Source organism: Leucopleurus acutus, assembly GCF_964270905.1.
Source record: "Leucopleurus acutus genome assembly, chromosome: 1".
In the NCBI taxonomy this organism is placed as follows: Eukaryota; Metazoa; Chordata; class Mammalia; order Artiodactyla; family Delphinidae; genus Leucopleurus; species Leucopleurus acutus.
In genome coordinates, this window is record NC_139142.1 from 92772495 (window position 1) to 92797417 (window position 24923).

Consider the following 24923-nt stretch of genomic DNA (forward strand, 5'->3'; position numbering starts at 1 on the left):
AAGTTTCTGAACTTGTACCCTCATCTATAATATAGAAAAATAACAGTACCTAATTCACAATGTTGCTCTGAAGACTATGGTCTGTGTTTTAGCAAAATGCCACACACACAGTCATATTTCAACAATTCTTCAAAATTCAGTTATAAATTCTTCCTATCTGTCTCCTAGCAATAAGGGGCATATATGCTATAAATAAACCTTCTAACCACATACGACTCTTCAAACAAGTCAGTAATAGCACATCCTTCTTGCCTATATGCTGAGAACAAAAATTGGGGGAAAAAAAGATTGCTTTAAAAATTCTACTTTCAAGGTAACATGTGAAAATCAATCTATTTTTACAACTAAATACACTCTATGGTTCTATATATTAATATTAGAAAGGAGCTTCCAGCTATGGAGGTTCTACTGGATTAACCCTCCCACAGATAACCATAAACTCTGGACAAAAAATTAAAAAGAAAAAAAACAACTACTTAACGGCACTGGAGAGGCAACCAAAAGCAAGCAGAAATCAGATGAAGTCTGTACTTAAGATAAAGGGACAGCACTGAGGGAGTTTCCCATTTTTTGCCTAAGACAGTCCCCACTCCACATCTACTAAGTAGCTAAAACTCCAACAGAAATCCCACAGTCTTACTCGCTTGAAGAACCAGAACAGCAACTTCAAGGTGACAACAGCAGCTGGAAAGTGATGGGAAAAGTGACTCTGCAAAGGACAGAGTCACAGAAAGGGAAGCTTAAATGCTGCATAATAACTCTGTTCAAATCTAGCTGACCCATGAAGTACATATACATGGGGCAGATTTCAAGCATGTCAGTTAAAAATAAAATAACTGAACAGATATTTTTGCTGCCCACTGAAGGAGACACAGTTTGGAATTTGAGTATAGTCAAGTTAATCAACTACTATCCTAGTCTGCTTTGACTGCTGTAACAAATACTGGAAGACCTAACTGTAGTTTCAACAACCAAAATTCATTTTCTCACTTCTAGAGACTGGAATCCAAGATTAAGGTGCTAGTAAGGTCTGTGTCTGGTGAGAGCGCCCTCCTTGGGTTGCAGACAGCTGTCTTTTCACTGTGTCGGGGAGAGGGAGCAAGCTCTCTGGTGTCTCTTCGTATAAGGACCCTACCTTCATCACCTCATCTAACTCTAATTACCTCCACAAAGCCCCATCTTTAAATACCATCAACACTGAATTCTGGGAAGACACAAACATTCAGTCCATAACAACTACTTTAAAAAACAAAATCAGTAGTCTTCAGAGGACTATAACAGAACCCAGAGTCTCTCCAAAGTAACATTCACAACACCTATGATAACAATCCAAAATTACTAGATATAAGAAGAAACAGGAAAATGTGACCCATACTCAAGAAAAAAGGCAATCAAATTAAGAGGAAGTTTGCCTACTAATAAAATGCAATAGCTTAAAAAAGTTAAATGACACTACAGATCTAGAAATTTTGAGTTACATGATAATTTTGTACATAGGTCAACATGCCTGCCAGCAACAGCACAATGACAAAGAAAAATTAAGGCTAGCCTGAAGCAAAATGTTGAAAACAGCTGGCACTCTTTGACTTCCTCTGTCAAGTCCAATTTATTTGATCTCCTGGCACTCCTACAGGCCCTTACGCTAGAGTTCTGCTCTTGTGCTTAATTGGCTGCCAACCACTTAACTAATTAATAATTACATATTACTGATAATTCAAATATGAATCCTCTGAACAGGTTTTTAAGACACTGTTGAAAAGCTTCTGTGGAATGATAAACAGTTGGGGAAGTTTTATATATTAAAAAATAAACAGGGCTTCCCTGGTGGCTCAGTGGTTGAGAGTCCGCCTGCCGACGCAGGGGACACGGGTTCATGCCCTGGTCCGGGAAGATCCCACATGCCGCGGAGCAGCTGGGCCCGTGAGCCATGGCCACTGAGCCTGCACGTCCGGAGCCTGTGCTCCGCAATGGGAGAGGCCACAACAGTGAGAGGCCCGTGTACCGCAAAAATAAATAATAATAAAAATAAATAAATAAACAGAATCAGATTCAGACCATGACTATGTTTGTAAAGAGTCCAACTACTACAACCCATCTTATTTTCTGTTGGTTTTGCTGTCCTGCTGACCTCGTGGAGATTGCTACCCTGACTGCTTACCAGTCCAATACTGCCCTCAATTTAAGGGATAGAAAATGTTTGATAAAGATAAGTATGAGCAGTTGCCATCATGCCATACCATCGAGACCAAGACATTAAATAATTGAAGACTAGACATTGAGTCTAAAAAGTGACCAACCTCCATTTAGCTCAAACAGCAGTAATTTTTTCCTCAGGTATTCCAAATAAAGTCTTACCCAGAATAATTCATTTTTACCATAAAGAATTATTATTAAAATGAAAAGGGATCAAAATTCATCATTTTAGGAGAAAAAAGATAAGTATGTTGGCAAAAAAAAATTAAATTTCTTACACTAACTCAAGAAATTTTATCAGACTCCTAAGATTGCTAAAAAATCCAAATAAATATATTGACACAAAAGACAAACAGAACAACTGAGTAAATCACTTAGAAACTTGCACTTAAGGAAACTTGGTGTGTGACAGACACAGCAATACAAATCAGGAGATAATACCAATATACTATATGTATATGAACTATCACACTAGAATTCAAAATGAATACTAGATGGGTTAATAAAGTCATAACTTTAAAACTTCTACCAAAAAATAAATAACTTTATAACCTCAAGATAAGAAAAAGCACATGCTATAAAGAAAATACTGATAAATTATTACACTAAAATTAAAAACCAATGTACACCAACAACCTAAAAATAAGTAAATAGCCCACCATTAACAAAGTAAAAATTTTAAAAGCTAGAGACTGAAGAAGGTATTTGTAGCTCATAAAACAAACAAACAAAAAAACAAAAATTAGTATCCAGAATACATAAAGAACTTCTAGAAGTAAATAATAAAAAAGAAAAAGATAATCCATTAGAAAACTGAGCAAAGCAATTCATCAAAGAGGAGGTAACCATAGCCAAAAACTTGTAACCTGAAATGATACACAACATTATCGGTGGACAGGGACATGCAAATTAAAACCATGAGGAACTACTACACATTCATGAATCTGGCAAAATAAAAGAACCGCATCAAAAGTGCTGGCAAAGGCGTTGGGGGAAAAAAAAGAATTCTCATATATTTCTAGAGGGAGTGGACACTGCACAACTACTTTGGTCAACACTTTGGCAATATCTACAAAGATGAAGATGCACCTACCCTATGACCCAGCAATTCTACGTCTAGATATATACTTCCTAGAAAAATTCTCACATGTGTACATAAGACGATACATATAAGAATGTTACATCATTATTTGTAAAAAAACTGGAAACAAACTAAATGCCCAATAACAGAAAATGGACAACATACAGCATATTCCTATCGTGGAATAATATATAGCAGCTGAAAGGGATAAACTAAACCTCACATGTATCAACATGAATTAATCTCCAAAACCGAATGTTCATTAAAAAGAAAAAAAAGAGGTCTTCCCTGGTGGCGCAGTGGTTGAAGTCCGCCTGCCGATGCAGCGGACACGGGTTCGTGCCCCGGTCCGGGAAGATTCCGCATGCTGCGGAGCGGTTGGGCCCATGAGCCATGGCCACTGAGCCTGCGTGTCCGGAGCCTGTGCTCCGCAACGGGAGAGGCCACAACGGTGAGAGGCCAAAAAAAAAAAAAAAGCTATAAGGATATACTGTTCAGCACAGGAAATATATCCTGTATTTAATAATAACTTTATTTTTTTAATATCTTTATTGAAGTATAATTACTTTACAATGTTGTGTTAGTTTCTGTTGTACAACAAAGTGAATCAGACATAAATGTACATATATCCCCATATCCCCTGCCTTATAATAACTGTAAATGGAGTATAATCTATAAAAATATTGAATCACTATGTTGTACACCTGAAACTAATATTGTATATCAATTATATTTCAATAAAAAAAGAAAACGAAAAAAAAAGATCCATAAAAAGATGTACATAATTCTATATATATCAAACATAGAAACACTATATAGTATACATACTCTTGGTAACAACATTACAAAAGCATCCAAAGGAACAATAAAGGCTAAATTTAGGATAAAAGTTATGTCTGAAAAAGTAGAAAGTGGAATGGGATTTTGATGGGGTACATCAAATTTTGTCTGTAATATTTTATTTCTTAAGCTGGGTGATAAGCACTGTCTGCTATATTATGATCTACACACCTGAATTCCATAACAAAAACAACCAGCAAAGAACTCAAATTATATACATTTATTTTAAAATATTATGTACTTTCAGTCAAATAGTATACAATTTAAATTCTACACCTTTTTTCCTGGCTCCTTATTACCTAATAAAATATTTTTTCAAAAGCAACAGCATCTGTTGAATTAAATGGATCTATCACATATATCTAATTCAATGACCATTGATTGATATGTTTTCAGATGATACCACAAAAATTAATCTGAAAAAGAGAAATCTAAAGAAGTTGGACATTCTCTATTACAAATCTTGAGCCTTCATATTGGAGTAAACCATGACAACCTATTCTCTTTCCCTGAGTAGTGTGATGATACTTTGTTGATACACTCATTATAGGCATCTATGGTTTTTATTAATGAGTTCTACCTATAACAAAATCTATTTAGTTTAGTTAATGACTTTTCCAATCTATTAAGGATTGCCTCAGAATAGTAAATCTCTGCACTTCGTCAAAATACCATGTAAACAACTGAGTTATAAATAACCTATCCTAAAGTTATTACATAGAAATTTGGTAGTAAAGGAAATTCTACTAAGCTTTATAGCATTTAAAGAAAATATGGTACGACAAAATTTTTTTAAAGGTGACACATCTTTTTTTTTTTAAAGGATGCACCTTGCCTTTATTGAAGAGTCTTTAAAGAATTCAGTAGCTTCATATTTTTTTAACATCTTTATTGGAGTATAATTGCTTTACAATGGTGTGTTAGTTTCTGCTTCATAACAAAGTGAATCGGTTATACATATACATATGTTCCCGTATCTCTTCCCTCTTGCATCTCCCTCCCTCCCACCCTCCCTATCCCACCCCTCCAGGCGGTCACAAAGCACCTAGCCGATATCCCTGTGCCATGCGGCTGCTTCCCACTAGCTATCTACCTTACGTTTGTTAATGTATATATGTCCATGACTCTCTCTCGCCCTGTCACAGCTCACCCTTCCCCCTCCCCATATCCTCAAGTCTGTTCTCCAGTAGGTCTGTGTCTTTATTCCTGTCTTACCCTAGGTTCTTCATGACATTTTTTTTCTTAAATTCCATATATATGTGTTAGCATACGGTATTTGTCTTTTTCTTTCTGACTTACTTCACTCTGTATGACAGACTCTAGGTCTATCCACCTCATTACAAATAGCTCAATTTCGTTTCTTTTTATGGCTGAGTAATATTCCATTGTATATACTACTCAGCCATAAATGACACATCTTTTTAAATGACCTTAACTTTTTTACTTAACAGTAACACCTGTCATCTGACATCTCGCTAATAAAGATCCTTCTCCAGGTTTCTATAATTTGGCAAGTCAACACCTACTATTCCACTTATAAGCCTTATGACCTCTGGTGAGTGATTCTGCTTCTCTGTTCTTTATACAAATAATGGAGGGCGGAAAAAGTGTCTACTTCATAATGGAGTCTTGAGAGTGATATATGTAATTGATATATGTAAAGCATTTAGAACGATGGCCACAAAATGCTAATACATGTTAGCTAATATTGTGAAAATTTGTCTAAAGCCTATAACACACTTTGTTTAGTCAGGAGTACCTTCTGGGTAGAGCACCTTCCAGGTGCTGGGTATGGTAAATTATACTCAAAAACAAGGAAGACTGCTAGTTCACATACTGAAGGGTAATTTACAGTCCCATCTTTCTATTCTAGTTAATGTTTCTCCAGTCTCCTCCTTATAGTATTAGTCTGCTTCCCAGATAACTTTCCTTTTATCATTCCTAATGTACTACCAAACTGTCAGAGAAAAGTAGGTAACTTAGCCTATTAAATTTCACTTTGCACATATTTTTCAACCAGTGAACTCTGGGCTTAAGGGTGCTATATTTCTGATAATGGCTTGGCTCAAAAGCTTTTTTTCTTTCTATGAGGAGTTGGGTTTCCAAAGGTTGAAGTTTTCAGAAGTCTGGCAGCTGGGATAGTTGAGGTGTTATTAACATGTTTTCATGACGCAAGGAGGGACAAATAGTGTTTCACAGACTTTAATCCTAGTACTGCTCCAGAGGTGAAGTAGAAAAAAGATTACCATCTGTCTTTCACAGAGTAACAGTGTGACTTGGCAAAGATGCTTAGGTGAACAGGCAAGTCTATCAATTTCAAAGAACTGCTTACCGCCATACACCAAAATTTCTTCAACAGGGTTCTAAAACCTTTAGATAGTCAGGAAACTAAACACATATTCCCCCAAAAGATCCAGAGTAATTTTCTAAATCCTAGGTGAACCGAACCAAAGGGTCAACAAAATATCTAAAAGTAGTAACTTAATTCAAATTAAACCAACATTTTTATAAAGATAAACTAGAAGAGGTCCAATTCTCCAAGTCACACATTTCACTTATATTCAAACTAATCTAATAATTACAAAGCCCCTTCTAAGAGTGACACACATCTAAGTGTTTTTATACCAATTCATATAAATGACTCAGTTCAAATTCCCATAGATAACCAAATGTTCCTCATGTTCTAAACTAATCTCAACCACTCTGAACTTTGCCTCCAGGCAACAAACTTAAAACAGGCATTTTTAAGACTGCTCATTTTAAGAGCAGTCTCTTAAAAACAAAAACAACAACAACAAAAAAAACTGTAAAATTTAATCATATGCTGAAAGGTTCCCCCAAAAAGAAAGGAGAAACAGAAACCCAGAGTGAAATAACTGAGCAATGGCAATAATCATCAATTGCTACTATTATGTGAATGTATGATGGGGAACGTCACAACTCAAAGATCAGGCAGCTGACAACACCAACCCACTGGTCAATCTTAACATCAAAAGAAGAAAAACAACCAGACAGCATGTGCCTCTTAATGTAATGCAATAAAAAGTACACAGCACCACCTGTGAAGCAGTTTGCCAAAACATCCAACTAGAATCTCATAGAGTCTTTAGATTAACCACTCGTTCACAGGAAATACAGAGGAGAAAGGAACATGTTACAGGATGCTATATGGATACATTCAACAAAATCCAAACTGTGGGAAATTCTACAGGGCAAATGATCTGGATTTTTTTTTTCATTAAATAAATGTTAAATGACAAGACCAAAAAAGGGGGGGGGGGGAGGGGATACAAGAGACTGAGATTTATCAACCAAATGCTGTGTGGACTTCTTTGGATCCTGATTCAAACAAACCAACTGGGAAAAAAAACATGAGAAAATTAAGGAAATATACTGAATATTTAATGATATCAAAGAATTATTAATTTTAGGTGTGCTAATAGTACTGTGGATATGTTAAAGTTTTAGAGATACACATAATGAAGTACCTGTAGATGGAACATGTCTGGGATTTGCTTTTAAATTATCCAGTTGAGGAGGAATGAGAGGGATAATAGCAGAAACAATATTCACATGTTTCAAACTGTTGAAAAGGGTCATGGGTATATGGTGATTCATTGTACTATTATACCTTTGTAAGTTTGAAATCTCCCACATTAGAATGTTAAAGAAAGAGATTATCAGAGTACTGTATCAAAAATATCTATGGTTGGCAAAACTCTCAAATTTTAGAAGTGTTTGCTTCAATAGACCTTCATTTAAAAATCAAAACCAGGGACTTCCCTGGTGGCAGAGTGGTTGGGAATCCGCCTGCCAATGCAGGGAACAAGAGTTCAAGCCCTGGTCCAGGAGGATCCCACATGCCACGGAGCAGCTAGGCCCATGCGCAACAACTACTGAGCCTGCACTCTAGAGCCCGCGAGCCACAATTGCTGAAGCCCGCATGCCTAGAGCCCATGCTCTGCAACGAGAGGCCACCGCAGTGAGAAGCCCGTGCACTGCAATGAAGAGTAGCCCCCCCCCCCCGCTCACTGCAACTATAGAAAGCCCGCGCAGCCATGAAGACCCAATGCAGCTATAAATAAATAAATTTGTAAAAAAAATAAATCGAAGTCAAAAATACAATTTTAAGTACTGCCTTTAAATATTATATTTGCACATATTAAGTAATGACTTCAACTATTACATGTTTTCCTTTTATGTCTGGTTCTTCTTACTGACATTTGCTAACACACACACACACACACACCCCTCCTCGAAAGGAACCAAGTTCTAAATATTCTAACGTCTAAACATCTCAATCAGTTCCTTCTTTTCTTCTACTACTTCTTTACGTCAAGCCCTAAATATTTTGGTCAGTCTTGCTACAGCCTCCTTATGGACTCTCTTTTCAGCTTAAACACACAGCAAGTCACCCTCCATACTGATTCCTTCAGTGGACCCCTCATCTCCAGAATAAAATCCAAACTTCTTTGCATAACATACATTGCCCTCAGAAATCTGGTCCCTGCCTATCTTTATAACACTCCCAGACTAGTACCCCATATATCATCCCATACTCCACTTTTTCTAAACTACATACAGTACTCGTACAACAGATCTTAAGATAAACTATGGATGCTTTTTTTTGGCCGCACAGCACAGCTTTCAGGATCTTAGCTCCCCGACCAGGGGTCGAACTCAGGCCCTCAGCAGTGAAAGCGCCGAGTCCTAAACACTGGACCAGGGATTTCCCTGGATGCTCTTCTCTTCTAAAGCTCAGTTCCCTTAGACTAACACCACCAATACCAAATTCTACATACCTTCTATTTCCCGGTTAATTAATTCCTATTGCCTCTACGACACTCACTTCTCCCATCAGCTCCTTTGCAAGCCTAACTAGACTTTCCTTTCTCTCTCCCTGACTAGCCTATACATTCACAGTAATCTATGCAGTAATATCAAACTACCTTTTTGCTTTTTGCATATCTATACTGCCCTTCAAGACAGGGTATCACAGAGCCTGCTAGACACTAAATGTTTGTTTTGTGATGTATGAATCTCCCATTGACAACAGACAGGTAGTTCTTTTATAAATAACTGGAATGTAAGCGGTTTGAAAGTGGGAAACTTGTCTAACACATCTTTGCCACTCCAGTGCTTGGAATATATTAAACACTAAGTGTTTACCAAATGAATGAAACAAATATTTCTAATAGCCATGGTTTTTAATTTTGTTACAAAATTTATTCCACTGCAGTTTCCCTTGTGTTTCTTGGTATTTTATTTGTTTTGTGTTGTTTTTTGGTCTGTTGGCTGATTAGTTTTAAAGCAAAGGTCTTAAACAAGAGTTTACAATAAGAATTATACAGTGTAGCTACAACATACTTAGGGAAACTTTCAGGTCACAGTGTTTACCTTAAAGTTGAGGAGGCTCAACAAATTATCATTATTGGAGAACCTCAGTATTAGGTTATCCTAAGGTTTCACTGTAATTTAATTGGAAATTGTAGGGAAAAATCACAAAACTCAATAGCAGTCAGGACCCAAGCAACGTAAAAAATAAAATCAGATTCTTAATTTCAAATTTTAAAGTGAAAACTTCTCCCTGTAGAAACAACAATGCTGCATACAAACGTTGTTTCGGAGGCAGGGGGTGCATCTGCCACAAAAATGGAAAGACAACAAACACGAGAAACTCTGACCACGTCAATTTTTGAAGGCTAGATTTCAAAGTGTGTAGATAGCGACATTAAGAGGCTGAACTTAAGAACAGCACCTGAGGTAAGACTAAGAAATTGACTTTCACTAGAATGTCACTAGAAACAAAGTCATCTGGTTGCTTTAACCAAACAGTAGGAAGCAATGGCTTTTAATATGATGAATCGTCTTCATCTCCATTTTCTAACGTATCTAAATTTTTTTCTAAATACTTAAGTGGCATGTTCAAATGCATGCTATTTACCATATAAAAAAAGGAAAACTAGACACATCACTGAACAGTATTAATGGTTTGCTTTTTTTTAAATGAAAGGCACTTTGATTCAACTTCCCCCCCCCAAAATAGATTCCCTTAAAATCCACTTAAGTAATAAATGTTAAAATTTAGCGTCGGTAGAGGAACTTAACAAATCCTTCTTTTAAAAATTACGAAAAAAGGTAAAATGACGTTTTTATTGACTTTACCGAAAAATGTGGAAAATAATGGAAAGGTGTACTAACTTATTCAAAGCATAACTACTTTTGTGGTTTCAATTTGTATGGTACTTGAATTAGTTTCTAGAGAAAAGTAAACCTGCCAGACTCCAGCAAAGAGAGAATTGTTTGCATGAAGCCTATCTAGTTCAACTACTGACCAGGAATACCTATCCGCTCGTCAAGTCTCTGATCTAAATGACTTTCTCTGTGAGAAATCTTCTAATTTTATTCCTGGCCTTAACAAAAACCTCTATCAGAAGGTGAAATGCGCCGCATCCCTCTCGCAACTTTGGTTTACAACACGACCAACCCTTCTCTGGAGCAACGGATGAGGCGGTTCGACACAAATCCAGACAACACATCGCCTCGGTACCTACAGCAGCGCCCCAATAAAACCCTTAATTCTTGCTAAAGAAAATTCCAAACCAGATTTAGCGTCAATATCGTCTAATCCCTCCTCTTGGGCTCCAGAGGAAAATGGACCTGTGGAGTACACGCTGCGCAGCAAACAAGGCACAGCTCCAAAGCCGTATCCTCTATCCCGTTTTTGCTCCCTCTCAGCCCTCCCTCTGCTTCCATGCAGAACTTGAGCAGAGCATTTGGCTGCCTTATCTGCCAGCAACAAGCGCCAGGAGGAACGCGCTCCCGGGAGATGCGGAGCTTGCAGGCTGAGCGCTGCCTCTGGCGCGCTGCGGCCGCTCAGCTCTGCCAGGTCCTCCGCGGCTCCCGCCTCTGCCGCCCCGAAGAGCCCTCGCTTGAGCCCGGGCTCCGCTCAGGGGATTCCCGCGACGAGGTGTCGCGCCAGATTTGCTACCTGCTTCCTGCTCCTCACCCGCGAAAGAACTGCACTCCCGTCCCGCCACGGCAAGTCCGGAAGCCTCAAGGCAAACCGGCGGTGCATAGCCCCAGGAAGAGCGGCTCCGCGCACACACTTGCCAGCCGAGTCCTCCCCCTTCCCTGCCCGCAACCCCCAGGACCATTCCCCCGCCTGGGCCTGCGTGGGTCCAGTACCATTCTCCTCACGGGGCGGACTCCGGAAGGGCAGCAACTCCACCTCCTCCTCCTCCGCGGCCTGTAGCCATCTATCGGGAAGCGTCTCCGGAGGCGGCAGCAGAGGCCGCCGGACAAGGACAGCCCAGGGAAACCTTCTCAGAACTAACTCAGCTCCGGCACTAGCAGCAGAAACTGAGTCTTTCATAATTGTGCGACCAACTCCGCCGGGTGACTGGCCACAGGGACGCGCCCGCGCCCGCCTCCGCCGGCGACGGGGCTGGAGACAGACCACGTGAGGGGCGCGTCGTGTGCGTAGCCGCCCGCGGCCCGGGTCACGTGAGAGGCGCGCGCTCCCTCACTTCCAGGCCGCTTCCATGCGCGCCGCGCGTACGCGTCGGGCACGAGCGCCCCCGTCCCAGCACCTCGGCTCTGCCGAGTTGGGTGAGGTGTTCTCCCCAGATCTCCGTGGGATACCTAGGCGGGACTTGCACAAACATCTGCCTCAGCTCGGGGAGTGGAACTTAAGGAAGCGATAGTTGAGGTTTAAGGTTTCAGGCCGCTGGGATCCCGCCGGGAGTTGTGGCGTGGTCTTGTCTGTGTTAACTGGGCCTGGCGTCTGCCTGCAACCCCGTAGCTGTGCCTCAGCGAGGGTGGAGGCCTTCCATGTTTTTCTCTCCTAGTCCAAAATGGAAAATTATCTTGACCCAAATCATGTTCTTCCTCTAGCTTCCCCTGTTTGTGCCAGCAAAAATTCTTCTGGCTTTAACTGTGGGCACTAGCCTTTCCCTCCAGAGATATCTCCCGCCGGCGCAGACACACCACACACCTGAACCTAAGACTGTGGCTTTTCTGTCTTTCCTTTTCCTTTGCTCTCACACCAGCCCAGGTTTGACCATTAGGGTTGCTTTTCACACTCCGGAAAAACGTCAAGAGTTCCTCTGTCTGATGCTAATCTTATCTCTTTTTTAAAAACGGTTTTATTGGGACTTCCCTGGTGGTGCAGAGGTTAAGAACCTTCCTGCCAATGCAGGGGACACGGGTTTGAGCCCTGGTCCCGGAAAGTTCCACACGCCAGGGAGCAACTAGGCAGATGCGCCACAACTACTGATCCCGCAAGCCTAGAGTCTGTGCTCTGCAACGAGAGAAGCCACCTCGATCACCTCGATGAGGCACCTGTGCACCGCAACTAGAGAAAGCCTGTGAGCAGCAACAAAGACCCAAAACAGCCAAAAATAAATAAATAAAGTAAAATTATTTTAAAAAACAGCTTTATTGAGGAATAATTGTCATGTCAATTAAGTAACCTATGCCTATTTAAATGTACAATTGGACAAGTATTGACATATTTATACACCCATGAAATCGTCACACTCAAGGCAGTGAACGTATTCATTACCTCACATTTTCCTTCTTCCCTTTATAATTCTTCCATCCTGTCCCTCCCCATCTCCATCCTTTAGCAACTACTGATCTGCTTTCACTCACTATAGATTAGTTTGCATATTCTAAAGTTTTATGTAGTGGAATTATACCATATGTACTTTTTTGGGGGAAGGGAGAGGAGGTCTGGCTTCTTTCACTCAGCATAGCTATAACCTTGTAAACCTTTTAAAACACAATTCACTGAAGTAGGATGTTCTCTTCAACAAAACTGATCCACCCATTTTCCCTAACAAGCTTTGGCCATACTTGTGAACAATCTTCAATTACAGACATACCCTGGAGATATTTCAAGTTCCATTCCAGACCACTGCAATAAAGTGAATATTGCACTAAACTGTGTCACATAAATGTTTTGCTTTCCCAGTGCATATAAAAATTATGTTTACACTATACTGAGGTCTATTAAGTGTACAATAGCATTATGTCTAAAAAAAACTACATACCTTAATTTAAAAATACTTTATTGCTTTGAAAATAGTATCTTTGGGCTTCCCTGGTGGCGCAGTGGTTGAGAGTCCACCTGCCAATGCAGGGGACACGGGTTCGTGCCCCGGTCCGGGAAGATCCCACATGCCGCAGAGCGGCTGGGCCCGTGAGCCATGGCCGCTGAGCCTGCGCGTCCTGAGCCTGTGCTCCGCAACGGGAGAGGCCACAGCAGTGAGAGGCCAGTGTACCACAAAAAAAAAAAAATAGTATCTTTGAAGAGCAATAAAATGAAGTGCAATAAAACAAGGTATGCCTGTATTGTATATTCCTTCCCCATCTGGAAGGTCCAGCAGGACCAAGGTTTAAAAAATGGGTTTTTTTTTCTTTTTGGCGGTATTGGGTCTTTGTTGCTGAGCACAGGCTTTTCCCTAATTATGGAGAGCGGGGGCTACTCTTCGCTGCTGTACGTGGGCTTCTCATTGCGGTGGCTTCACTTGTTGCAGAGCACAGGCTCTAGGCACTTGGGCTTCAGTAGTTGTGGCACACAGGCTCAGTAGTTGTGGCTCGCAGGCTCTAGAGCACAAGCTCAGTAGTTGTGGCTCACTTAGTTGCCCCGCGGCATGTGGGCTCTTCCCAGGCCAGGGGTTGAACCCATGTCCCCTGCATTGGCAGGCAGATTCTTAACCACTGCGCCACCAGGGAAGTCCTAAAAAAATGTTTTAAAACATGTGTCATACCTTTCCTACTAGATTGTCAGCCCCTTGGGGCAGGGATCTAAATGTTTATCTTCTAGATCTCAGCTGGGCCTATACACTTCCTGCCTTTAGGGAGTTTATAATCTAGAAGGTGGAAACAAACCAGAAAATCAAAATAAAATGAGATAAGAGTGCTCTGTTCTCCTTGGTCTTTGTGTCTCTGGCCTTTTTGTACCCACAAGTCCCCTCGCTTGGATGTGTAGAAAAGAAACAAGAATAGCTCAATGATAGTTGGTCTCCAGAAATTTTTGGTAAATTGGAGCATTTAGTTTAGAGTTAGAAATGTTGCTTGCCATTTCAGTAAACAGCGAATGTTGCCCATGATCAAGCCATCAGTCACTATCACCTTGTGCTCTGAGGGGAATTCAGGATAGAGAAAGACAGGATACTGGCTCTAGATAGTTAAGATGCATACAAAGGAATAATTTCAATGAGCCCAGACCCTTATTTATTTATTTGGCTACATCAGGCCTTAGTTGCGGCATGCGGGATCTTTCATTGCGGCACACGGGCATCTCTCTAGTTGTGGTGCACAGGCTCAGTAGTTGTGGCATGTGGGCTCTAGAGCGCTCAGGCTTAGTTGCCCCGCGGCATGTGGGATCTTATTCCCGCCCCCCCACCCCCTGCCAGGGATTGAACTGGCATCTCCTGCATTGGAAGGCGGATTCTCAACCACTGGACCACCAAGGAAGTCCCTCAGTGAGCCCAGACTCTTGCATCTTCCCATACATAGAAAAGCACTAACATCATTAACTTGAGATATCTGTTTTTTTGTAATTAGCAGTAATGTTTTGATGTTCGACTACATGTCTTTTTCTAGCAAAGACTCCTACATAACCTGGCTCCTCCCTTACCTCTTTGAAACAGTTTCTCAAAGCTATCTGAGAGTCTGTTTCCAGGCTATAGTACTCAGTAATGTTCTTGAATAAAACATAATTCTCAACTTTTAGGTTGTGCATTTTTTCCCACTGACACCTTAATTGAACTACTGAAAATAAATTATTTAATTTACAGGTGATCAGACAGCCCTGAAGTTCACATATGCTGACCTTCAGTGAGCAATCAGTTCTGGAGGATGAATATATTCATTCAAAAAAAAGTGTTGGGACTTCCCTTGTGGTCCAGTGGGTAAGACTCCGCGTTCCCAATGCAGAGGATCCGGGTTCGATCCCTGGTGGGGGAACTAGACCCCACATGCATGCTGCAACTAAGACACGCCTCAGCCAAAGTAAATAAATATTTTTTTTAAAAGACACTCAAACAGCCTCTGAAGAGGTACATGTGGCAAGGGGCTGAGACCTCCCAACAGCCAATACCAAGTTACTGGCAAGAAAGTGGAGCAACAGGAACTCTCATTCATTGCTTGTGGGAATACAAAATAGTAGTGACACTTTGGAAGATAGTACGACAAAAACTAAACATACTCTTTTGATAGGATCCAGAAAGTGTGCTCTTTGGTATTTACCCAAATGAGGTAAAAACTTTTGTCCACATAAAAGCATGCAAATAGTTGTTAATAGCAGCCTTATTTATAATTGCCAAATATTCAGAGCAATCAAGATGTCCTTCAGTGAGTGGATAAACTAACTGTGGTACATCCACAGAATGGAATATTATTCTGTGATAAAAGAAATGAATTATCCTGCCATGAAAAGACATGTAGAAAACTTAAATAAATATTTCTAAGTGAAAGAAGCCAATCTGAAAGGCTACAAACTGTATGATTCCAACTGTGTGACACTCTGGAAAAGGCAAACTATGGAGACATTTAAAAGATCCGTGGTTGCCAGAGGTTTGAGAGGAGGGAGGGAGAGAGGGATGTATAGGTGGAGGACAGGGCATTTTTAGGGCAGTGAAACTACACTGTATGATACTGTAATGTGGATACATGTCATTATACATTTGTCAAAGCCTGTAGAATGTACAACACAAAGAGTGAATGCCAATGTAAATTATGAACTTTAATTAATAATAAAGTATCAATATTTGCTTATCAACTGTGACTAATGTACCACACTAATGCAAGATGTTAATAATAGGGGAAACTGGGGGGAGGGGGGAGGGTTGTGAAAGGGGTATATGAGAACTTTCTATACTTTCTCACTCAATTTTTCTGTAAATATAAAACTGTTCTAAAAATAAAGTGTATTAATTTTTTTAAAAGCATATGGGCAAAGTAGAATAGAAAACAAGTTAAGGACCAAAAAAAGAATAATGCAAAATTTCCTATTCTTGAGAAGGTTACCTTTCTTAAATGAATAATGATGGGTATCAAATCATATTTAAAATCTAAGTGATAAAATTTACATTTTAAAGTCTATAAATTTTTAATATTCTGTTAATTACATTTATTGCAAATATTTTAAATTATGATAAAATATACAAGGGTTACATAGTAATTTTTACACTGATACATATTTTATTGAGATATAATTGACATATAATATTATATTAGTTTCAGGTGTACATCATAATGATTTGATATATGTATATATTGCAGAATGTTCACCACAATAAGTCCAGTTAATATCCATCCATCCATAGTAGTTTCTCAAAATTATTTTAAGTGGTATGTAAACAAAAATACTTGAAGACCATCACTCCAATTCTCTTTCATTATTTTGGAAGAAGATAGATACAGCCATAGTGTTTTAGACTTCACGTTTCATAAGGACATTTAAAAAAATAAGATTAAGAACCATGAGAAAAGAAATGGATTATATAACTTCCAAACTGTAGAGGAGAAATGGATTAAAACAAAAACAAAAACTCGGTCAATCTAAAAAATGTCAGTGATTAGTCCACAATTTCCTCTTGGTTTTTGTAATTTAAATTTGTTAACTAAAATATACAATACTTGGTGTTGTATTTACATTAAGAATGTTTCAGAAGCACATTTTGCTGTTTTAAACACATCAACAGCTGCAGTAAGGATGTGGCAATTATAAAACAACCGTTTTAAACATTAGCAGATTCTTTGTGGTTTTAGGGTATTTAATAATAAAGAGGCTAAATTTTAACCTAGGAAAAGTATTTTTAGAATGCTGCAAGTTTATTGTAATTTATATTTAAAGGGACCAATAAATAGTGCAGTTTATGAGTGATGACTATCTCTGACACTAGCCAGGTTTTATGACTTCCCACAATTATTTAAAACATGCTTCATCTTGATGTCCACACAAGTGTGTATAGAGGTTTACATTCAGATAAGTAAAAGCAGGCTCCATAGTAAAACAGTTGGAAAGCATCAGAGTCCTTACTTCCTAACACTGAAGAGCAAGCATTTATTGAATGGTTTCTCTCTGCCAGGTATTATTCTAGTCACTCAACTTGTATTAACTTAAGTCCTCTGAACTCTATGAGCTACATACTATTATTATCATCCCTATTGTACAGAGGAGGAAACTGAGGCACAGGGCAGAACCACAGTTTCAACCAAGGCAGCCTAATTCCAGAGTTTATGTCCTTAACACTTCTGCTATATTACCTCTTGTGACAGTAAAACACATTGAGAAAGCTGTTACTAATAATAGAGAACAGATTATATATGATTCAGCCTTTCACAAAATCTTTTCTTCAAACTATTTAATCAGCTAATCAAGATTCTTTATTTACTTCACTAGGTCCAAATATTTGGCTTATATGATTGTTTTCACATTAATCATGCTCTAACTTCTCCCTAAACGGATTTGCCACCAGCATTAAGTCCCTGAGCAACCTGAGAAGGGGACACTGTGTTGAAAACTGAAGAACACTGGCAACATTAAAACAATTAAAATTGATTAAAGCATCAAAACAATTAAAAAGAGAGCCAATATATGAAGTATATGTTTTATGATCAATTTCCCTGTCACTTAAAATTAGACCCTCATAAATGTTTGGCAAATCCTTTGTATAAGCAGAGCTATTAAACCAGTTCCAAGAAATTTTGCAGTAATTTGGATTGAGGATTAATGGATTTTCTTTCTTAGGCATTCTTTCAAGAGAATTAACCTGTTTTGTAAGAGGAAAGCTAATAAAATGGCACCAAAAATACCTGGAATCTTTCAAATATTTTTTTTAATTAATTAATTTATTTTTGGCCTTGTTGGGTCTTCGTTGCTGCGCGCAGGCTTTCTCTAGTTGGCAGTGAGCTGGGGCTACTCTTCGTTGTGGTGTGCGGGCTTCTCATTGCGGTGGCTTCTCCTGTTGCGGAGCACGGGCTCTAGGGCACGTGGGCTCAGTAGTTGTGGCACACTGGCTTAGTTGCTCCGCGGCACGTGGGATCTTCCCAGACCAGGGCTCGAACCCGTGTTCCCTTCATTGGCAGGGGGATTCGTAACCACTGCACCACCAGGGAAGACCCTCAAGTATTAATCTCTAACCCCAATAGTTTAGTACAGTGCCTGGTATATCATAAGTATTCAATAAATAGTTCTTGAATAATTGAGAGGATGAAAATCAGGCTTCTTGAATTAGAGTGTATGCATATATGTTATTTATGCAATATACAAGTAATAAACATTTTTTATAACTGTTTTCTTTGCCCCTAGTTTATTTTTAAAATAAATGAAAATCATAGGGCTTCCCTGGTGGCACAGTGGTTAAGAATCTGTCTGCTGGTGCTGGTCAGGGATGATCCCACATGCTGTGGAGCAACTAAGCCCGTGCACCACAACTACTGAGCCTGCACTCCAGAGCCCTCGAGCCACAACTACTGAGCCTGCATGTCACAACTACTGAAGCCCGCACACCTAGAGTTGGTGCTCTACAACAAGAGAAGCCACCGCAATGAGAAGCCCGCGTAGCACAACAAAAAGTAGCCCCCGTTTGCTGCAACTAGGGAAAGCCCATGCCCAGCAACAAAGACCCAATGCAGCCAAAAATAAATAAATAAAATTAATAAAATTATTTTAAAAATGAAATAAAATAAATCATAGACATCATGCCATTTTGCTTCTCTATACTTCAAAACACATCTGTTTAATAAAATGGACATGATGTCATTCTCACATCTAAAAAAACAATATTATTTGGTATTGTTTTATATCTGGTTCATAACCAAATTTTCCCAGTTGGCTCACAAATGTCTTGTTTAATTGGTTTATTAAATTGGGATCCAAACAGCATCCACACAAGTGATTTGGATGTCATGTCACAGAAAAGTCTTTTAATTTAGAGCAGCCCTTCCTTCCACACTTTTTCCCCCTATGGTATTCATTTATTACAACAACCAATTCAGTTGTCCTTGAGAATGTTGCATATTCTGTATTTGTAAATTTGCTCCCTTGAGTGTCATTTAACTTCTCCCTTCATCCTCTATATTTCCCGTAGTTGGAAGTTTGTGCTGTAGATTTGATGAGATTCCAGGTTATCTTTTTTTTGGAAGAACACTTCATGGTGCTTTGTGCTTCATACTATACCATGTTGAAATGCCTACAATGTCTGGTTGTCCCACACTTAATAATGCTAAGATTAATCAATGATTTCAGGTGCTGACAGATTTAGCCCTCCTCTCATCTAATGGTTTTATACACTGATGATCATTGCCTAAACCAATTATTTCGTGTGGGATTACAAAATTGTTATTTTCTAATCCTATCATTCATGAAGAACCACAGATCTCCTCTTATACTTCATGTAGCTGGGCAAATTTTTTTCCCTGACTCTGGCAGAAAACTGGAGCTTTGGTCTTTGGAGAGAGTAAAACAGGGGTTTTACTGACTGGGATGATACCAGTTACAATCGAGGCTGTGCATGGGTAACAGACTGAAAATTGTGTTTGAGTGAATGTTTGCATGTAGAATGCTGAGACCCTCAACACTTTCCCAACCACATGACTCCAAAAGATTTGGAGACATTTTTCTGAGAAATCTGATCATCCCAAGAGAAAACATTTAAATATACTGGTATTGGGGTTTCCCAGCAGCAAAGCCAGATCATCCTACAATGTACCTCCCATTTAATAAGCCCATTTATGTGCTCAGAGTGTCCAACTGTATTTTTAGCCTCTCACTCTTAAACATGAGCAGAAAACTAAAGATTACCTTCTCTCTGAAGAAAGCTTCTAAGAAATAACACACAAAAATGGAGTTGAAAGAAAACGGTGGTTATACACAGAGGACAATTTCAAAAACAAGCAAACAGAAACCCCACGATTAATATTTTCAGAGCGTTAAGAGAATATATGGCATCAATGAAACAGCAATAGAATACAATAAAAAAAAAGTCTCAGAGAGCAAAAAAGACCTCTTGGAAATTTTTAAATGTTAGCAGAAATAAATTCAATAAAAGGATTAGATACTGTTAAGGAAATCTTCCAGATAATGGGCAAAAAGACAAGAGGTGGAATATTTGAGAAAACAGGTAAGACAGGAGGTACAACATCAATATATTAGGGATTCCAGAAAGAAAGAACAGAGAAAATGTAGGGGAGGAAATAACCAAATAATTTAAGAAAATATCCCAAAATTGAAGGACAGAGGTTACTAGGCTGAAGGGTCCCATTGTAAGATCAGCATAATGGATGAAAATAAACCCTTTCTAAGTATACTTTGGAACATACTTATACTAAGAAGTATCCATTGTTTATCTAAAATTCAAATTTAAATGGGCATCATGTATTTGATCTGGGAAACCTACATTGACCTTATCATTACCAGTAATGGCAATTCCTCATAATTTCCACTTCTAACAATCATCTTGGACCACCACTTTCCATCTATTGAACTTTTTGTACTATTCCAAACCCAACAATCATTCAGTTCTATAGGTATCTATAATGCATTTATCCTAACACCTTTTCACCGTCATTTACTGCCCCCCCAAACCCTCATGTTCTTCTTTACCTAGCTTAAATTTCATGGTTAATAAGTTATATTCACTCCTTCACACACATCCTAAATTCCCTTGCTCCTCTTTTGCTTTTGAATTTGCTTGGCTAAATCACAGTCCTGGTTCAATTCAATATTATACCTGTATAACTGAATGTGGCTGGGGAAACATACACACACAAACAGAAAGTCCAATTTAAATTTAAGACTACGGACCTCATGATATGCCGCTGATGCAACTATATCATACTATATTTCCTTAGACCAGTAGTTCTCAAAGTGTGGTCCGCTGGCCAGCAGTACCAACTTCATCTGGGAACTTGTTAGAAATGGAAATTCTTGGTTGGGTTCCACCCCAGACCTGAATTAGAAAATCTGAGACTGGGGCCCAGCTGCCTGTGGTTCAATAAGCCTTCCAAGTGAGTCTGATATGCCTGGTCTCAAATTTTAGCTTGTAAAAGAATCACCTGTAAAGCTTGTTAAAAACCAGATTGCTGTGCCCCACCCTTGGAGTTTCTGATTCAGGTCTGGGTGGGGACCAAAATTTTGCATATTTAACCAAGTGATGCAGTTGCTGAGCCAGGGACCACACTTTGAGAACCTGTCCCTATACCAATCATTCTTACTTTTGAAAGATTAACTTTTTTCTTTCTCTTCAAACTTTCTGCATCTGCTCCCAAAACTGACTCAGCTGATGACCCTGATTAGCACTTCATTGGCAGAATATAAAAGCAATCAGAATAGAACTTTCCATGCCCACACCTATCACATCTACCTCCCTATTATGCATTTATACTTACATACACTACCTTATCTCCAGTTACTGGAGGCGAACGCTCCATATTTCTATTTAATGCAAGCCCTTCCACTTGGGCACTAGATCCCATCACCTCTGGCCTACTTAAGGAAATAAACTTAGTTAATTCTCCAATCTCTTTCCAACATCATCAAAATATCCCCTTTTATTGGATCCCCATTAACATTCACAAATGCTGTTATTTCTTCCCTTGTCAATACCCCACCCCCATTCCAAACTTCTTTTTTAAAAATTTTTTTAAACTTTTTATTTTATATTGGAGTATAGTTGGTTAACAATGTTGTGACAGTGACAGTTTCAGGTGTACAGCAAAGTGATTCAGTTATACATGTATCTATTCTTTTTCAAATTCTTTTCCCATTTACCAAACTTATTTCTTGAGCTCATTTCTCATCTTCTTTTTTAATAAAACTCCATAAAGGAATTGTATTTGTTCTTTCCACACTGATCTCTTCCCATTCCAAACAGTGATACCTAAACTGAGATTTGAAGGGGATGGCTGGGTGTGGGAGGTGGGAGTGTGTTTAGAAGAGCTTCCTAGGAAGAGTGTAAGGGGGCAGGAATGGAGGAGAGGAAAATAATGGGAGATTAAGTTGGAAAGAAACAGGGACTAGAAAAACCACATTAAGGTATCTAGACTATTCTTAAACAAATTTGGTGCTATTAAAGGTTTTTTTTAAAGTGCTTGAATTGCATGATTAGATTTTCATCTTGGAAAGATCACTGGCTATGATAAGGAAGGGGGATTGATAGTGAAATTAGTATTTGGAAGACCAATTAAAAGTCTGTTACAGTACAGATGAATTAAATTGAGTTAGTGGCAGTGGGGATAGCGAGTACCAGGATTCTTCGAGAGACGTTTAGAGGAGTATGGAGAGGACTTGGCACTTGAATTTGTCTATTTTATTTCTCTGCACTGAAAGGGGCTGGGGTAGATTTTATAGAAAAAATAATAATACGTGAGGCTTCAATCAGTGTTCCAAACACATATAATAAATTTTGGGATGAAGCACTCATTTGTAAAAAATTACTTGGTTTTCCATAGCTAGCAGAGCCTATTAACACGTAACTATTAATTAGAATCCAATTGATACCTTTCCCACTTATCTAAAGAAGTGACCCTATGATCTAAATTGGAAAGTTGTTTTTAACATAATGACATGCCAAACCATAGACTTTCATTTACAGCTAAGGTTAAGAACTATTTACAGTAAACTTTCAAGTTGTGAACTTTCAAAGATGCAAACCTGTGTTCACGTGTCCAATCACGTTAGTTCACGTTTGGCATACATTGTCACGTGCACGCATCCTCTACAAGTGGTTGTGCTGTTGTGGACTTACCTTGTGTAGCTTACTAATGAAGACCTGATGGAATTGGAAGCCCAGAGAAAGGACGAAGAGAGACAAGAGGAAGAAGTAATTGAAGAACTAAAGAGATTTACTATGCAGGAAATGGCAAGGGGATAGTCTTTATTTGAAGAGGCACTATTAGTTTGTTTTTGTTTTTAATTTATTTTTGGCTGTGTTGGTTCTTAGTTGCCGCACGTGGGATCTTTTGTTGGGGCACACGGGCTTCTCTCTAGTTGTGGTGCCTGGGCTCAGTAGTTGTGGCATGCCTGCTTAGTTGTCCTGCTACATGTGGGATCTTAGTTCCCTGACCAGGGATCGAACCCTCATCCCCTGCATTAGAAGGCGGATTCTCAGCCACTGCACCACCAGGGAAGTCCCGAGGCACTGTTAGTTTTTGAGGCACAGGACCAGAACATAGAATGGTACACGAAGTTTGCAGCAGCCGTTCAGAATGCAATCCAGTGCTACCGTGTCATCTATGACGAGAAAAAATGAGCTACTACCCAGACATCACTGGATCGTTTTTTCAAGAGGGTAGATAGAATTGAATCCAGCAAGGAAACAGAACCTGTGCCATCAACGTCAGGCATGAATGAAATTGCAGCTTGCCCTCCTTGTCTCCTATTGCTGACAATCCTTCAGCTCTACCACCTCCCACCTCCTCTCCCTCCATCAGTCAGTAACTCTTCTTGGCTCTTCACTTGATGCCAGCCCCTGTATGCCAGCTGTTGCATTGTACTACTATACTTTTCAAGGTACTGTACTGTAAGATGAAAAATGTTTTATTTTTTATGTTTGTGTTTATGTATTATTTGTGTGAAAAATTATAAACCTATTACCCTATATAGCCGATTGTGTTAGTTGGGTACCTAGGCTTTGTTGGACTTACAAACAAATTGGACCTACGAACACGGTCTCAGAATGGAAGTCGTTCGTATGTAGGGGACTTACTGTACCCATAACCTCCTAAGAGAGCTGTTAAGAATTAGTGCCTTACTGCAATTTACAGAGCTCTCTCTCCAGAATTCTGCCGAGTCTGGCTATTGCTGCAAGTGCCAAGTGTCTATTCTAAGAGCTCATATGCAGGTAGTTGAAATTTCCAAAATTTTTAGGAAGGATACTTTGTTATCATTAGTGTTGCCTGGAATTGGACATTGTTTTCCATTGTCAATGCTTTTCAGTGCTTCATTATTTTTACTTTTTCCTTTTTTTTTGGCCATGCCACACAGCTTGTGGGATCTTAGTTCCTGGACCAGGGACTGAACCCTGGCTCCAGCAGTGAAAGCACTGAGTCCTAACCACTGGACCGCCAGGGAATTCCCACTTTTGCTTTATTTTTAATTTGTTGTGGGTCATTTGGTTAAGGGCCACAAAGAAATATTAAGTTGAGAACTTCTGATCTCAATTCTAGAGTCTTCATGGGATTATAGAAATGGGAATGAGCTCATAAAATTTAGTTCTACTCTTATTTTCTAGCAAAAAATGAATTTCAAGCTAATAAATTTGTACAGAACATAAATTTCAAGACAAAAAACATGACAACTGGTTATTTCTCCCTTTACTCCCACTATACATATTAGACTGTTTCCAAGGCTTCCTATCTTAAGAAAAATATATGAGTAATTTATTAGTTAACCATCTATTAGTATGAATACCTATTAAGAGGAAAATAATTCAACAGATTTTTATGATTTGTATTTTGAATCTTAATAGAAGTATATGATAGAAAATGTAAAAGGTACTAAGTCTCCCTCTCACTCCTGTGCTCAACCCATCTTATCCCCTCTCTTCTTAAAGAGAGCCTCTCTTTCCAGTTTCTTATGCATCTTTTCAGGTATATGGGCCTGTGGGATGAAACAAGCTTCCTCTGAACAGGACTCCTCAACATATGGTCGAGACAAAACCACTACAGATACATATCTGGGCCATCCACATCTAAGTTTAAAAAAAAAAAATACCCCGTACAATGGCAGCAGGGATCTTAGTAATTTGCGAGAACATAAGCAAACCTGCAAATGTCAGGGATGTTCATTACA

At 39.1% G+C, this 24923-nt stretch overlaps 1 protein-coding gene across 3 annotated transcripts in view; it reads right to left on the reverse strand.

Moving 5' to 3' along the window:
- Positions 1-11406, reverse strand: part of TRPM7 (transient receptor potential cation channel subfamily M member 7) — a 143271-nt gene extending 131865 nt beyond the window's left edge. For all 3 annotated transcript variants that reach the window (XM_082840927.1, XM_082840926.1, XM_082840925.1), the window contains exon 1: positions 11303-11406. In XM_082840927.1, coding sequence (XP_082697053.1) covers positions 11303-11305 — 3 coding nt within the window. In that variant the 5' untranslated portion in view covers positions 11306-11406. The remainder of the gene's footprint in view (positions 1-11302) is intronic.
- Between the last annotated feature and the right edge of the window lie 13517 nt (positions 11407-24923).